This window comes from Aptenodytes patagonicus, chromosome 13 (assembly GCF_965638725.1).
Source record: "Aptenodytes patagonicus chromosome 13, bAptPat1.pri.cur, whole genome shotgun sequence".
NCBI lineage: Eukaryota > Metazoa > Chordata > Aves > Sphenisciformes > Spheniscidae > Aptenodytes > Aptenodytes patagonicus.
In genome coordinates, this window is record NC_134961.1 from 3499558 (window position 1) to 3517237 (window position 17680).

Consider the following 17680-nt stretch of genomic DNA (forward strand, 5'->3'; position numbering starts at 1 on the left):
AGTTTCTAAAGAAGAGCTGGGAGAACGTTGGGGTTAGATCCGTCTTCCACAGACTTGCTAAGGCGTAATTCTTTAAGTGGTACCATTGCAGAACTTCTGAAAGAAGTTAAGTGGATCTCACTGATAACCCAGTGTCTGCATTGCAGGAGAATGCAACAGGAACCCAGATAAATTGGAAGCTTTGATGTCCAAGTTCAGGTAATGGAGGGTTACTGACTGGATCTCTTAGTGATTTGGTGGTGGTGTCAGGCAAAAAAATCTGTTTCTGGTGACAAGAAAGCTTTGTGCAGAAGTAGTAGTGTGCTACTCCAGATGTATCTGACGGGTAGTGCTGGGATTTGTGTTGGTGCTCGTTAGGGAAACTCAGAAGTGGGATGCTGGGTTTAAGGAGGCTAGCCAGTAGGGTGGAGTTAGAGAGCTTGGGCTGTGGAAGACTTGGATGGGGTAGCGTGTTATGGAGGATTTCCTAAGAGTATGGAGCAAATCTATAAACAATTAAAGGATGTGATTGACTGACTTACTAGATTTGCAATTTGGAACGGAGATTGTCCTTCTGCAAGCTTCTTGCACACTCTCTGACTGGAATGCTATTTCTTAAATATTTTGCATGACTGAAATCTCAGCAGTACTGCTCATGCACTCCTCGCTGCTTCTTCAGCAGCTCTGGTATTTCACTGACATCAACTGCACACATGTGACTCACCTTCCCAGTGTGTATATCCTGACTCTTCTGACTAGTTTTCCTTCTTCATGGGGCCATATTGTAGTTATATTTTAAGTGTCCTTGTATACTTATTATTACTATTTTCTGTTTTAGTTGCTGTCATTATATTATTTTATTTTTACATTCAGTTGTACATTTATTTTATATAATGTTTTGGAGATGAAAGTCCTTAACATTTTTGTTTTTATGTACTATGCTTTCAGTGTTATAACCATACAATTGTGGCTTCTCATGGTGACATATGACTGCTATGAATGTTGGGCCTTTGCAATGCATTTTGGAGGTCACTACTACACATTTGATGTTTAGGAGGTTGACAGGTATGGCTGTAGGTAAGTGGTGGTTGTGGAGAGTATTCTTTGGGTGAGCTATGGGTTATGGAGAATGCCTCCTACGCTGTAGAGGAGAGCCATACACTTAGTGGAATACTTAGCATTAACGAAGCACTCAGGAAGGAAGATACCAGCAAAGATTAATAGAGCTTCTGGACTGTGAAGAGGAGCGCCTTAGTAGTATTTACATTTGGAAGGAATTTCTCCAACGCAGGCTGGTAGGTTGATAAAGTACGTTTTCTAAGTAAATATAAAACTCAGATGTATAAGCAAAGAGTAAGTGAAAGACCAGGATAATTACTCACTGGTGTGTTCTGAGTGAGCGGCAGATTATGTCAATAAACAAGAAGTTACAGGATATCTCTGATGCAAATATCGACCTATAGACAGTGATGATACAGGCTTTCTGAATGACATCTAGTTCCTAAGAACAAGGAATGACACGTGGACCCACCTGGGTGTCTCTTATACAGTGCTAAGATGCTCATGGACTTTGGTTATGCTTATAGACTTACAGTGGGTACAAGAACATCTCTGAATCCTTTCATCCAACAAGTTTTCTTTGGGGAAAGAGGTTTTATGGTTGTACTTTACACTTGATACTCTTTGTCCCTTTGTACATTAGAAAGCACAGCAGGCAAACTGAAGTTGAAGTAGTACAAGGCTTACTGGATCATATTTGTTCTCAAAAACCTGTTTTTTTTTTTTTTTTCTTTACATATTAGGAAGGTAGCTCCTGAAACAGGAATATGAAATAGAGGTGGGAAGTGTGGTTTTCACATGTAGCAGCCTAAGTGAAAAGTCCCCATCTCAGTCTTGATGCTAAAATCAGCAAATATGCAGGGAGATGATTTGAATGTCCATGTGGGAATGTGGGTGCTGTTTGGACTGACCATGCAGAAACTATGTACAAAATGTGGATCGTATTTAATGGTAACACAGTTATAAAAAATCTTAAATTTCCAGTATAAATGCACAGATGCAGTGCAATACCTTTGACTTCCACAGTGCAATGTACAGTGGGGTATTTTAAGATAAGCATATAGAGGCCAGTCTAATTAAAGGAAGATCTTAATAAGATTCCAGATTTTAAAAATAATATGGCTGCAAAGGGTTAAGTCACCATTTTTTTTCAGTCTTCTCTCTCATGCCATTTTGAATTTTTTTGTCATGTTGTAAAGTTATTATTAGAACAAGAGACTGAGACTTCCAAATTAGTGAAGTGAAACAGCGTCACAGCTCCAAGGTTGGGAGGCTCAGAGCAGCCTCTGAGCAGAATCAGGATCTTTCTAGTACTTGCACAGGAGGGGAGAGACAAGTAGTAAAGATTAAAGCTGGGTCTGGATGTGCAAATGCTGAATGTCACTGCACCCAATTGCAACTCATTATCACATACAACACTCAACATTAATTTTGTCATCTCCCTGCAGGCAGTAATTAGAGCGGGCTGCCGTGAAGAATGGGGAGATCTCATTTGGGTCTGGGAGTGATCACAGCATTGGTCAGGACGTTAACTGGCTGACTGTGAAGCAGTGCTGTTTTAATTGACAAACAAGGGTCACAGTATAAAATCCTGACAGAGCCTTGAAAGCCTCCCATGTTTTTCAAAAGGTGGTATTACAAGAAATGGGGCTGTAATGTCTGTAAAACTGAGAGCCATTGTGTGCATTTCACACTGGGAATCCACCTCCTATGTTAATTTGTCAGCTTCTGATTTTTAAATTCTTGGGTCTTGTTGTCCTGTCATTTGGAAGTGGGGAGACCACACCTGTTTCTGCTGTGTTGTCAAGCTGGACCCATGCCTGGCTAGCTTCTGCGTAAGGTGGTATGGGGACACAGGTCTCCTGTGCTAGCAAAGTCAGACCATCTCAGCTTGGTATCTGCTTTGCTTCTGCAGTTTAGTGTCAAAATCACTTTGCTGTTCTCTCATCCACGTTGTGTTGGTGGCTTACAGTAATGACATCATCCAAGACCTCTAAGAGGCCACTTCAGATCCTTCCCAAGCAATATCCATGTTGCCTTCCAGTCTTGGGAAATGCTGGCCTGGCTTACCGCAAGTGCCAAAGCCCTTCAGCTTCCACTGTAGTCAGCGTGAGCTGGAGGTGCTTTTCACTTACGATAAGGCTACCTTTCCTGAGATGCATGATGAAGGGATCACATACTGATGTGACTTGTGAAGAACAATGTTTAGTAGTAAAGGAGGAAGGATATCAGTCCTTTCACAGGTGGGATTTGCTTGCTGAGTTCAGCATGAGAACTCACTGCTTCATTGTGGTTGCAGTGCCTAGTGTCACCAGCAAGTGCTGGACATGTAGGTGGTACAGCGAGCAAGACTTATTCTCCATAATGCTTTAAGGCAGCCATACACCAACAAATGGGAGATTAATTGAAATGTATAGCTGTGCTTTTCGCTTTTTGTTCTTCCCCCACCCTGGAATTGCTGTAGTGCCCCCAAGATGAAATGTCCGAATCTGGGCAGTCCTCAGCAGCTGCCACACCGAGCACCACTGGAACCAAGTCCAATACTCCCACGTCATCTGTGCCCTCTGCTGCCGTCACACCCTTGAACGAGAGCATTCAGCCCATCAGTGAATACAATGGCACGACCAAGAGCAATAAGAGGGCGCGAGAAAAGCGGAACAGCCGGAACATGGAAGTCCAGGTCACGCAGGAGATGAGGAATGTCAGCATAGGTATGGAAGCTGGAGCTTGGGTACTTGGTCATTAAAGTAATTCCCAGTGCTTGTGTCCCTCTGCTACAGGAAGAGGCTGGGAGACTGAGGGGTAATCAGCTTCATAAGTATAGAATTTGAGGTAACCTTAGAAAGATAAGTGAGTGAGACAGGGCTAATTGGATGTTAGCAGTTTTGTGGGTAGCAAATTTTTAAAACGTCAGTAATATGAATACAGGATGGGAATAGGTTATTGAGTTTAGTCCTCTGCAGTTGCATTCATCCATGTCATAGAACCTCTTTCATGAACAGTCAAGTCCCATCTTAGTCTAACTGAGCTTTTCGAAAGCTGTTTCTGAACCTCATCAATATGATAGTTAAAAGCTTCCATTTAGTTTTTTCTCTGGATTTATTCATAAGTATTTTATATCCAGTTGTTCATATGCCAAATTTGTCAGTCAGGTTAAATAATTATTTTCCCTTCTGTATGTTTATCCCACACCTTGATGTGTTTAAAAATGGCAATTATATCCAGCTGTTTTTCTTAACTAAATAAGCTGTTTTCTTTTAGTCTATTTCTCATATAAGAAACCCCCCAAATCTTTGGAAGTTACAGTTGTTTTCTCTCCACTTCCTGGAGTCCTTTAGTAATTTGATCATGATTTCTTGTCAGGAAAGCCATCACCTAAGCCTTTAGCACCAGGCTGTTTAAATAAAATGGTGTAATAACATGATAAAAGCCCCTTTCTGTGCTTTTTAATATAGCTGTGCCAATGTAGTATCTGAGCAACTCCCACCCTGTATCGTATTTAGACTTGCAGCAGCCTTCAGAAATGGGAAGTGGTGTGTTCTACAGGTCATGAACTTACATACAAAAGGACTGTAAAACTAGCTGACGATCATAAGGAAAGTCTGAGCAGGAGCACAGGGATAAGCGTAGGTCTCCGAGGTTAGCATCTGAACCAGATGATCATCTTTTTTCCTAAGTAATACAGAGGAATTTCCTCTGCTAACATTCACAAGCTGGTTCCTAACAAGTTAAGACTATAAAACAACATGTAACATCTTTTGTTGTAGCATTTGAATGAGAATTGTCATGACTGAGTCCCATTCTGTATTTATATTAGCAGCCGAGGGGGTCCCAGGGTCACAGATGTCAATCTGCCAGAAACTAGTGTAGTTCTCCATAAAAGTATATGGCTTCTGCATAGCTAACTGTTAAATTGTGGTCTGTTTGGTGATCCTGGCCAGAGTAAGTCAGTATAAACATTGGTGTCAGAGAAATTGAGCACGGATGTCAGTGGTTTGAATGCCCTATAAATACTTACCCTTATTTTTACAGTTGCTGCTTTACAAGCTCGTTTACCATCAATAGGTTTCTTGGGTCAAAGTCTGCTCTCTTCGATATGTGTGCAGCTCTGAAGTCGTGCACGTGAAAGCTTCCTTCTTCTTGGTGGAAGTATCATATTGTGGAATCTGCTCAAGGCAGATAGTTGTATCTTTCCTATGTGCCCTGCATATTCAACCTTTCAGCTATTTCTCACACGTAATGCAAAATCAGATCTCCATGATGAGGAGGAACACAGATGCTTGAATTTTAATTACGTATTTTATGCATCTATAATTAAAATGTCTGTCAGTGATGCAAATGCCTTAGAGCTGAACTACCAAAAAAAGGTACTCAAAGGTATTTGCAGAAAAGCTTCCCAGCTTGAAAAAATAAAGAAAAGGAAGCCTCTGTTTCTGTGAGCTTGAGAACCACTGGTGTATGGGTGCCTACTTTGGCAACAGATACACATCACGCTTTGTCTTCAAACATGGCATTTGTTGCCAGCTGGTGTACAATGCCAGCCTAAAAGAATAAAACAACACTCAAGTTGTCATGGGCCTTGTATATTTGGCTACTGAGGCCGTTCGGAAAGGTCAAAAATTTCACATCTAACACCGTTGAGGGACTAATGTAGTTTACAAATTAGGTCTTTAATCCTTCAAGAATTCCTTGTGTGAACAGACACTGTTCATACTGCTTGTTTAGAATACGTGCAAGTCTGAGCTTTTGAACAGTTTGGTATCCAATAAATGTGACTTGACAAGAGGAGGAAGTTCCTTATTCTTTAAATACTGACTTCAGACTGTAGATTATACAGAAACCAGAGTAGATTTCATGTATCAGTTTTTAAGTGAAATTTCACAGTAATGGGTATCTAAACCAGTTGTAGACTTGAGAATTTGTATTGAAAAATTATTTCTATTAAAACTAAATAGTGCCAATTCATAACTACACTAATCTCTGTGAAGCTATACGGAAAATCACCGTGTTGTCTTCGATCTCAGCTAAAGCTGCATGGTGATTGAAGAGTTTTTACTGACAAATAAAAAGTTCATTTGGAATTTATTTTAATGGATTAAGTATTTCTGGTTATCACATTTTAATGAGGATTCAGGCCAATGACCTTGGTGACACTCTGGTATGGTGGCAGGGAGGGGATGCTTATGGTCTTCCTGCTCTGGAATTGTGAGGGCAGCTTCCCAGCGCTGGTGCATTTGTGACTCTAGATGATCAGCCACTTTCTGTTCCTATTTTAAGACTTTGAACACGACACCGTGAAGTTTTGAAACCTCGATATACAAAGCTGCAAAAGTCCCTTCAAGGAACACCATCCTGTGAAAGTCCTGATCCTATAGATCATATGTATTGTCTTACCTAGGAATGGGCAGCAGTGATGAGTGGTCTGATGTTCAGGACATCATAGACTCTACTCCAGAGCTGGACATGTGTCAGGATCCCCGCCTGGAACGCACTGGTAACAGGTATTGATTGTGACTTTTCACTGTGTGCTCTTTTGCTTGGTTTTATGAGGCGTGAGGAATGGATGCTGTGGCTAACACTGAGTTCAACACGCAGCTGTTTGAGAAAGTCCATATATTCTGCCTAGTGCGAATATGAGGGGTCCTGACCTTCTTTGAGTTCTCCAGAGAAGACAAATGTCTGCTGGTAATCTGCAGAAGGATCTGTCCAGCTGACCCAGAACTGGGTTTGTTTGCCTTGCCGGACCAGGGAGGACAGAGATAGAGCAACAAAAGGTTTAAGACAGGGAAAGGGAACATGGGCTTAAGCTATCAGGAAGAGGAAAAAGGCATTTGTCTAATAAGAGATCAGTTCTGAATTCAGTTTTAAAACCTCAAGCTTTTTTCAGTTTTAATTTTGTCAAGTGTTTGAAGAGCAGGAGCAGGGCTGCTCCACAAGGGAGGACAAGCAGGAGTAACCCCAGCGATCCCAGTCCCTCAGGTTCTGAGCAGAGAGGGCAGAGCACTGATAATGAGCTCCATCAGCAGCCCCAGACAAGGCAAGGGGATGAATTAGGTCCCGGTGCTACGCATGAGCAGCAGGAGACAAGGCTGAAGAGAGGTACACCTACAGCATAGCTCAGAGAAGGACTGAAGGTGCAGGCCTAAGGTTAAAGGGAGCCCTTGGACCAGTGGGTGGGTGTGGGTCCCAGGTGAGGCTGGTCAGAGCAATTCTCACCCATCAATGCACTCAGGACCTCGACAGAGTCCTCTGAATTAGCAGACTTCTACTGAACTACTCTGCTGCTCTGGTTCCTATCCATCACCCATTTTGTGCTAAATAGGAGGCTCCCTAAAGGCTATTAATTTGGGCACCATATTACTGTGAGGCATGTATTAGTCTAGAAGCGTTAGTCTAGGTACCTTGATTCATTTTTACTAAGGTCTGGTGGTTGATTTTACAGGATTCATTAATTTTTACCCTCATCCAGTGGGTAATTTGGCAGTATACCAGCAAAAATAACGCCCTAGCTCTTACAAGTATGCGGAAGATAATACCCTGACAAAGTTAAGGCAAGATTTTCTCACAATCCAAATCTAGACTGGATTCCCCCTGTTGAGCACCCTCATCGAGAAGGGTATGAGCAGCAGATGCATTTCTCAACTGTGATACCACATACAGTTAAGCTCCCCTCAGAATATGTAGGATGCATGGACAATTTTAGGGTCAGATGCAGGAGGAATCTAGGTAGCCGAAACAGCTCTGTGTGGGGAGGACAAAAGCAACTGATGAGATCAGATCGAAAATTGGTCAAACCCAAGGAAAAGAAGGGAATGGAGAGGATTGCTGCACTGGGAGCTCTTCAGGCAGTGATCTGTGATCCAGGTAGTGAGACTGAAAGCTACAGGAGGCACAAGCTAACTCTGGAGCTGCTGAACAGTGTGCTTGCAGAATGCTTTTGAGATGTATACAGCTTCTGAAAGTTGAGTGCTGAAGAGGTAGGTTCAAGCTGAATTGGGTCTTCAGGTCAGACACTGAGTGCTTGTTGCTTCTTGTCACTTTTGCTGTCCATTAGACTGCGTGAGCTGGTTAATTCTGCTGCAGTCATGGCACGCATTTGTAAGTCCTCAGTGCTCTCAGATGTCTGGGTAGCTGTAATTTTTCTGTAATTGAAAAAAACCCGCTATTTTTTTTCCTTTTCTCTGCAATGTGCTGTAACTCTGCAACATCAGAGACAGCTACCACACCCCATTTGTAACCTCCAGGCTTTATCACCAAGACTTGATTTATCTGAGAATGAAGCCACACAACTTGAGATAATCTCCAGTGGTACTGCCCTTGGAAAAATTGCACACTCTCTTCGTGCTGGCTGATTCCCCTCATAGAAGGCAGGGCACTTAAAAGCGTTTAGACCCACATTAAGACCTTTTTTTAGAGTAGGCAATGACAATCCCAGAGGTTGCCTCACCCTCACCTCCTGTAACAGCTGTTTTCTGTTTGAGCCATGAGACTGTCAAGAAATGCAAGAAGATTCTTGATGGTACCAAAGACACTAAGAGGTGGAAATGTGCTCCCGTATGATATGATTTGAAAACATTAACTTTGATTTACCTTTAATGAAATACATTTTCCTGACATGTGAAGAAGCATTTCGGTGCATAGACTCACCCAAAGAAGAAGAAGAAACTAACCCTTCAGGCTGATTTCACTTACCAGTTGGTGAAGAAAAAAGACCACTGCTATTTTCAACATTTGAGTCCTTATCTGATCTTACTGCTATCTAAGGTTGCTATCTAAATTGATAGGCGTGTGGGAGTCCTTGCAGAGTCTGAAAAGTCAGAGCCGAGAACTTCGTCGAGTTGAAATTTTCCTATCAAATATTGAATAGTCATTATCTGTTATGATTTAAAAGGAAGTCAGCTGGGTGAGCTTTGAGGTGGTGCATGATAGGTACTTGTCCTTGATATGGGGAATAAAACATGCTTTTTTCTTTACTCAATATGTTCCCTGAATCAGCCCATGGTGAACAGGTGGAATGTGCTCTCAGGTCTGGGATGGCTCAGTATTTCAGAGAGAAATGTTCTAGCTTAAATGTTGCCAAGTAACAAGAGTCCTTTTTTTTTTTCTTCCAACAGCCCAACACAGGGGATTGTGAACAAAGCATTTGGCATCAACACAGACTCTCTGTATCATGAACTTTCCACAGCAGGGTCCGAGGTTATCGGAGATGTTGATGAAGGAGCAGATCTGCTAGGTAAAACCTTGTTTAGAACCATTCTGGTTTCTCTGGTACAATGACAACTATATTAAGCTTCTAGAAGCGCTTAAATTCTCTTTTTTTTTTTCAGAACTTGGATGTTTAGCTTTTAAAAAAATGGCATGGAAATTGAGACATTATGTGACTGAAAAATGTACCTGTAGTACAGTAATGCTTACTTAGAAATAACTTAAACTGCTGGGTAACTTTTATTTGGGTTGTCTTTATGTGCGTAAGTTATTTTTCTATAGGATTCTCCCACACAAACAGTTTGAAGACAAAATTTGCTCCTTCTGCTTCCTCCCCCAAATTTCTGCCCCTCCCGGAGTAATTTTACACACTAGCAATTTCACTTGGAATAAAGAGTTTGTTTGAAATTTGCAAGAAAGTAACTCCTTTTGTTAAGTTTTTGAAGTTTAAATGATAAGGAAATATTATGGTCTGTATTGCAGTTTTTACCCTTTTATAGTCAGTCTAAGAGATGTAGTAATTCACTTTTTAGGCTGATTTTGAAGGAGCTTGTAATACCTGAAGTGTGGTTATATTCCATATTCCTGACTAGGACTTTGAAGCAGTCAGAGAAGCAGCTTTGCGTCAGGTAGCAGTCTGAGCCCTTGCCATACTTTTTGGTGTTGGACTCTTGAGTATCTAGACCTTAATTCATGACAGAATTTAAGCATGTTCTTAAGTCCTGCTGACTGTTTTCCTGAATCAGGACAATTATAGTGGTCTTGTAATACTTGTAATACTCACACAATACAAGCAGCTGACTCAGCAGCTGAGTTTATAACTGTGTAGCTCACTTTCTATTTTACTGCTTGGTTTAAGGAGCCTTAGAGACGTGAGGACTCCAACAATATTCCTTTTATGCATTTAGTAGCAAGAGATCTGATCTGAAAGTGTACCTTTCCTTTCTGGTGATTACTGATAAAAGAGCTGCTTATGGATAATCTTGTAAGTTTTGTTCTGTATGTATGTCCAGAACAGGATGAGCTGAATCATGTCACAGATTTACAGCAGCTCACCTTTGCAGAAATTAAATTAGGAAGATACTTTTATCACCTTTGAATATGAGTCTTGTATCAGGACCCTCTAAAAGGGTATGTTTCTGCAGAGAGGATGGATTTTACGCTATTCACCGAAGACTTAACCATGAAGACGTGGTCTGAAGACTGGAAAGGAGGTTAATGCAATACTTCTTGCTTTACCAAAGACAAAAATCTGGAAATTGTTACTATTACAGGCAATAATGTGACTGGAATGTAAGAACATGTTCCAGACTATCATCAGAACACTCGCAATACCTTTTTGATATGGGTAGGTTTGGTGTTTTTTTTTTTTTTTTTTTTAGAAGCATGGTGCTAGCCCTGCAACATGCAAGAGAGCTCTCGTGCATGGATTGATGACCATTGCCAGAAGTGTTAAAACGTCTATTGTTTCACCTCCAACTCAAGACTGCCAGAAGAAAAAAAATCTACAGAAGAGTCAAGATGAAAGCATAGGCTTTCTCTGCCTGCAATTGGAGCCAATGTGCAGATACTTACAAAATTAAGAATTTAGAAGGAAAAGCAAGAGTTCCGGGTCTGAGAATCACCTGGATGTTAGCAGTCATTGCAGAAGGGCTGGCACTCCTGCTTAAAGTGAAGATGACAGTAGGAACTACATGTGACGGTTAAAGCTTCATCTACCTGCTGTGGAATGAATTTTGGTTAGTCAGCCCCTGTACGTTATTGGGAACTCTCTTCCCAGCAGAATCAAAGCATTAAAAACACTGACGATCTTGCCATTGCCCATCTATTTTTATCTTGGTCCTCAGGTGCTTCCTTATCTAGGAGAGTGTATGGCTGATTATATGGCTATCTTCCAGTAATCACTGTGCCAACTGCTGCTTCCTTCTCTCCCCAAAATGGCTGGAGCATCAGGGATTGTCAGCTTCTAAGAGTTACTATTCAGGAAAATGATTTGCTTGGTGTATGAACTGCTTCAGACAACCTGTTTCCCACTTCTGGAAGCTTGCCTTCTGGGAATCCACTTCCCCTTTGGATTACCCTGTAGTCGGACCCAGTGATCAGTGAGAAATGTAAACTGTTGTTTTCAAAGGGCCCAAACCTTGCAAGGTTGATCACCACAATTTCAGTTACAAGTCAAAGGTGCTTCACCTCTTCCAGTAATAAGGCTGCCCAAAGACCAGTGATTGATTTTGGGTTGTGAGACATCTGTTGTTTGGCAGTTACCACTTGTAACAAAAATGTACGGAGACTTTGCTGAACAGTGCCCATGTAAGCGTGGCTTATGAAAGATAGGTTTCTGGGCTGGGACAATTTTCCGGTTTGAGCAGAGCAGCAAAACTCTTGCAGGTGATTGCACGGCAGGCTAGCAGAATAGGAAGGCTTCTCCTGGTTCCTTTTCAAACCTGGGAGATGGGCTGTGGTGAAATCAGGTAGTTCTGTGAGTTTCCTGTGAGAAATGTTAATCTAATTAATCCTTTTTTTGAGTTCTGGCTACTGACTCTGTCCACATAAGTGGTCTTTAAAATGAACACACGTGTTGCCAGGATTGTACAAAGGGAGGAAGGCAGAGAGAGATCTTAGAGGTCATGTCTCTGACCAAGAAATGAGATCAGTACTTTTTTTTTTTTTGGCTTTGCGCAATAGAAAGCACTAACAAAGTCTGGCAAAGGTGGAAGCAAAAGGATAGATCTGACAAATCTGTCAACATTATTCAAAATTTTGCCTTTTTTGTCAGATAAATTGTTCTCTCTTCCTGCTATACCTTTGAGTCTGAAGAGCCACAGAGGAAACTGTGTTTTATGGACGTGATGTAAGAAACAAGACCCACAAGCCAAACGAGTTCTCTCTCTTTCTGGGTCATATTTGGAGCTCACTTGTTTCTGTAAATCAAAAGAATTAATGAAGTTTACCCCACCTAAGTGAAATTTGAATATTTCCTCTAGTCTCTCTCAAAACTTGGCAATCAATCTTCAAAGAATATTCTCTCCTTTTGGACTCAGTTTCTTAAAGAAAGAGAAATCTCATTAAAGAGGACTTTAAAATAGAAGGATCTTACAGAAATTACCCTTGAGCAGTAGCTGTCAGGCAAGTCTGTTTCCTGAATGGAAAATCTTACTCATTCCTTCTGGGTATCTGCAAAGCAACCAACATTGGTTGGTGCAAAACTGGCACTCTTCATTGCAATTTTTGAATATAAAATAACGAATAAAATATGTGGGTTTCTCCCCCTGCCTCTAATACTGCTTTTCATACATGAGTTTGTATAGGAAGTATTCTGGAGAAAAATGTGGAATGAGAACAATTATTTACTAGTGGTAATTGTAGACCAAATTCCCTTCTTTCTCGCTGCAGCCTTGGGAACACTAATTGGCTGTTTTCCTGCGTATTCACTTGTTAATCGCAGGTTCTTACCTCCCGATCCTGGGTAGGCTACCCCTTCTCCTATCTCCCCCTTCCTGCTCTTCACTATCCCAAGAGTTTCTGGATGCAAAGGAGCACCAGCAGTTTGGTTGTGTGCTATGGGCAGGTCCTTCCTTTCAGTTTTAGATGCCCAACAGTGTTTGCTTTGGAGATTAAAACCTCCCATCAAATAACGGGTTTTGTGGTGAAGACAGAAATTCGGCCATATTAGCGGTAAGTTTATATATAGCTTTTTGTACAGAAGTTGAAATGGGATTATCAAACAGAGTCCCATCACTGCACTGTAAAAAAAAAAAAAAAAAAGTTTTTTTTAAATGCAACTAATTGTCTTTTGCAAGCTGAAGTATCATTGAAGAGCACATTTATTATCAGAAGATCTAGTTGCTAAAATCACAAGGGGAGGGGAAATGTGAAGGTAGTGGGAACTAGCTGTTCTGCATTTAGTGGTACACAACTAAATAAAGAGAAAATAAAGGTTTATCCAGTCCAGGAAGATGCGATTGCCTGAGATTCATGTCTGGAAAAGTGGGCTGAGGCATGTGGTTGCAGTTGTACCACGGGTTACCTTCCCTTGATTTTTTTTTTTTATGTCCTGTATGTAGAGTCATGCCATCTACAGTCATGGCAGGTCCTGTCCTTACTATTTCATGCCTTTTGACATTGAAATGGCTGAATCATTGTTAATTTTTTTTGAACAAAATTTTTATTTTGTTGGTTTCAGTCACTGATTGATCCTTTTTTCACTTCCTTTTTTCCCTTGTCTCTCTGTGCTTCGCTGGACATGGCCCATAGGGGAGTTCTCAGGTGTGTATCTCCTCTGCTCAGTTTCCTTTCTTGTTTCTTTTTTCCTTGTTGAGGTCGAATGACGTGGTATACACGTGTGATACTCCCCTGCTCTTGTCCAAACACGGTTGGCTTTGCGGACTTCTCCCACCTTCGCCTCGCTTGGTTGCCTTGCACCGGTGGGTCCCTGGGCAGCAGGACATCCCTGCTCTGTGCTCAGATGCCTGCTGCGTTTCAATAAGCTTTTCTTGTGTGGCTTTCTGCAGGTTTGCTCCACTGTGTTACACTGGCCTGTCACTCAAGGTCTTGGGGCTCAAAGTGCTTTTTTTTTCTGTCAAGACGGGTGCTGTGCTTGGAGCAGAGCTCGGGTGGGCACAGGACTGAGTTAGGTTCCTGCTCTTCTCTCAGCGAACCACGCTGTGAGGAATCCCTCCGTGTGCATGATGGCCACTGTGGGTTAGCTGATGCGTACTGGCCCTCTTCGGGAATAGTTGTAGTAACATTAAAGAAACTTTCTTGATGGATTAGAGTGGCAAAGCCTCTGTCTTTCGTTGAAGCTTTGCCTTTCTGGCAGGAGTTTAAGTGATAGCTCTGTCTTTTGTTTTGGTGAAGGAGACTCACTGCCTTAGGGCCACGCTCTGTCGTCAGAAGGTTTGCACCTTTCCATGAAATGCACTTGGGCCCTGATGCAATTTCAGATGAAGTCAAGGGGATCTCTCTTGATTTCAGTGCAAATCGGATGAAGTTTTCCCTGTAGTAAAGGCAGGTGACTTATGCAGCGTGATAGCGTCATGCTGTGCGGCGATGAGCTCTGTCACGTTCCTTTGCCCGGCACCTCTTGGTGTTGGCTCTGTGAGGTTACAAAAGAAAGGGATGGCATCATCCTTTCTTTTAGTTCTAACTGGTTTTACTGTAAACCACTTTTTCGTGGTCCTTTCTCAGAAAACCTCCCACTGAAGTTGAGTTGGAGTTTGTCGCAGTGCAGAGGTGGATTTGGGCCTGTGCAAAAAGGCCAGATGAGAGCTTTGATATCCAACCCCCCCTTTTGTTTTTCCTCCTGCCCCTGTCCTTCCCTCATCCTATTCATAATGTCTGTTGAACTACCTTTGTTGTGGGGATGGGAAACCCAAAGACGTGCAGTCCAGGGGAAATTAAGAAGATGGAAGAAACAGATGAGCTCATCTCGAGCTTGTCCTGACATCTCAGGTGTAAATCCCTGTTAGGCCAAGCTGCAGCAGAACAAGGCCTAGGTTAGTTACTACTGAGCATCACATATACTGGCACCACACACAGATGTACACATGCTGATGAGCTGCTCTGTTTGCTATTTACAGACTGGTACTTAATGGCTGCTTTTTTTCTCTTCCTTTCTTCCCCTTTGTCCCCATCTCTTTCTGTTCCCTTTCTCGTATGGGATGGCTCTCATAGTACGGGATGATTTCTTTGGTAAGGCGAAGGCCTTTTTTCTTTTTTTTTTTTTCTTTCTTCTTTTTTTAATGTGCATTTTTTCCTAAATTTCTTCCATTCACTCAACATCCCTCCATATGTCTTGCATTCCCTTGGTTTGTTTTTTTGTGATGGTGGTATCACCTCTCTAAGAAGCAGGACGCAGCTGGTCAGTAGCGGTGGTTTGGGGATTCTCCTCTGTTTCTTGTAGTTGATTATCCACTTTGATGCTTCACACTATTTGCCTGGTTATGGGAGGTAGACAGTGTAGGATGGGCTCTGTTAGACATGGCTCTGTCCAGACCTCTCTTCCCTTTGCTTCACGCCACAAAGGGGTGAAGAGATCTCCTTATAGTCACTCCACAGTGGGTTTTTTTTCCCCATGAGCAGGGCTTTCCCATTACAGCCTGCATAAGGTTTTCTCATAGTGTCAATTCTATGGCTCTGGGATGGCTTCATCCATTTCTTTATTGCAAGACTAACCCTTCAGACCTCTCGCTGGTTAAAGCATTGGGATGTGACTGTGTCACACGCAAATAAGGTAGAAGCTGTGGTGAGGATACTGATAGTTGGGATGCTGTATGGCTTTTAGTTCTGGCATGATAGCTCACCTTCTTCACCAGAGTTCCTTTCTCTCCCAAAAACAGCCACAAAGAGGAACAGATGACTCAAGAATGGGAAGGAAAAAGATTTAGTCCAAAAAAACTGGGAATGAACTCTTTCCCTTGATGTCCCTCAGCACCTGTAACGTCCTTGGGCCATTTTAATGTCTTACTGGCTAAATACTTATTTGATCATTTGTAGAATCACTAAAAAGGAACAAGAAAATCATTTCATAAACAGATGACTTCTTGGTCTTCCAATCAACATACAGCATGCCACAAAAGAAGGGGCTATAGGTCATTCACCTTACAAAACCAAAATACGCTTCAATTTACACTGCAGTTAGTCTCTCTCACTTTTTTGCTGTTTGCAATATTCTTTGACACAGCATCCAAAGAACACATTGCCTGAAACATCAAAGTGATTAATTATCTGTCTACTAATTTTTCAAAAGTTATTTGAAAATGCTGCTTCTTACTCATTCTTGCTGGGAATTTGCTTTTGCCATCATAAGTTCATCCCATTTAACTGTGGGAAGAGGATCTGTATGTTGGAGTGTTGTGATGTGTTCTCACTTCTTGTATGCTACCATGTTTCTCTAACTTCCATTTACTTCAAGTTTGTGTTGGTTTTATTTTATTGCAAATATTCATTAATCAGCAAATAACGGATCATGAAAACTGTTGATGTCTTTGCTGTAAAGGAAGAGGTAGTTCAGAGGGCAGGACAAGGAGCACTTCAGCACAAACACTGATGGTTGTGAGACTTCTTCATGCTCTGGGACCTGTGGTGAGAAATGAGCTCCAACCCTCAGCATTGTCCCCCGCCAGGGAGAGGTCTCTTTGCCTTTAGCTCTCAGGTGGCCTCTATTCCCCACTGTAAGATAGAAGCTGACCCTGGGAGCCAGCAAGTCCCTGGCAGCAGGAAACAATCCAGATGTGCTTTTGGTCCCTAAATTCCTTTCCGTTTGGTTTCATGACATACTGAATTCGACCTTCACTCTTAGGCCCAGATTTTTCAAAGTGCTTGCAACCCAATCTGCATATTGCAGTCATTGTACGTTGATGCCCAAGTGCAAGTGCAGTGTCTCTGATGTAGATGTTTTCTTGAGTGTGGGTCTTAAGTACTGAGACTTCAGATTTTAAACATCTGTGAGAAAACTGTTAAAGGTAGATAGAGCAATGGACAATCTAAAGTCTTGTTAAAATTGCTCTGGTGGAAGGCTGATAATAGAAAGCCTTTCATGTTCATGAAACTGGGCACAACCATGATCCCAAATCTGTACTGAAAAACACAAAATTTGGCTTATACTAAGAAAGAAAGAAAATCACTGATGTGCAGATCTGGCCAGCAATTTGGACAGTGTTCTGCTGTCCTCTGTGAAAAACCCATGAAATTCTACTTTCTTTCTGTATGAGTGATGATAAAAAATGGTTGCAATAGCTCATGGGTGAACCAGGAGTTACTGACTTGACTTCCCCTAACTGCTGTTAGTGAAGCGCTCTCCTCTCTGCCCCTCTCAAGGGAGTCTGTGAAAGTTGGGGTAAGAAGCTAGGTCTGCATTTGGGCTCTTTACAGAAGGACACATGGGTGTCTTTGCTTGGGCTGCATGGTCTTTCAGCAAGAAACACTCCACTCTCCACAGCAGGACACAGAAGCCTAGGGAAGCCTAACAAAAGTGATTTCTCTTCCTCAAGCATGAGTCAGGCAGTGCCACACAAGCTTCATATTTCTAGGAGAGCGGGTGAAAACTGCCTGGCCTTTCTTTTCAGGAATGGGCAAAGAAGTGGGGAATCTGCTGTTGGAGAACTCGCAGCTACTGGAGACCAAGTAAGGAACTGTTGCGTACTCTGAACTGCCTGCCTAGTTATAAATGAGATGTCATCTTGAAGTAGGTCTTGGCCAGAACTCCTGCTTCACAGGGGCTTGCTCGTTTATCTAACAGGTTCTCTTGAATACTTGTTGTTCCTTCAATTGTAGAAGAGGAATTGCTCTTCTGAGCGGCTTTCCTAACTGTTTCCTTTCTGCAGGCACTTGGGTGAAGTCTCTGGGCCTGTGCTGGTAGGGTCTGATCTCAACTGAAATCAATGGCAAGCTTTTAATTAACTTCAGTGGCAATCTAGATGTGGGTCTGAGCCTCTGT

At 42.1% G+C, this 17680-nt stretch overlaps 1 protein-coding gene across 29 annotated transcripts in view; it reads left to right on the plus strand.

The window, feature by feature from the left end:
* Positions 1-17680, plus strand: part of MAPK8IP3 (mitogen-activated protein kinase 8 interacting protein 3) — a 78252-nt gene that overhangs the window by 35846 nt on the left and 24726 nt on the right. For 17 of the 29 annotated variants that reach the window (XM_076351460.1, XM_076351471.1, XM_076351462.1 and 14 more), the window contains 6 exons: positions 3503-3749; positions 6437-6539; positions 9153-9271; positions 13498-13509; positions 14917-14934; positions 17310-17367. In XM_076351460.1, coding sequence (XP_076207575.1) covers positions 3503-3749; positions 6437-6539; positions 9153-9271; positions 13498-13509; positions 14917-14934; positions 17310-17367 — 557 coding nt within the window. The remainder of the gene's footprint in view (positions 1-3502; positions 3750-6436; positions 6540-9152; positions 9272-13497; positions 13510-14916; positions 14935-17309; positions 17368-17680) is intronic. The other 12 variants (XM_076351464.1, XM_076351477.1, XM_076351480.1 and 9 more) reach the window with 3 other exon arrangements.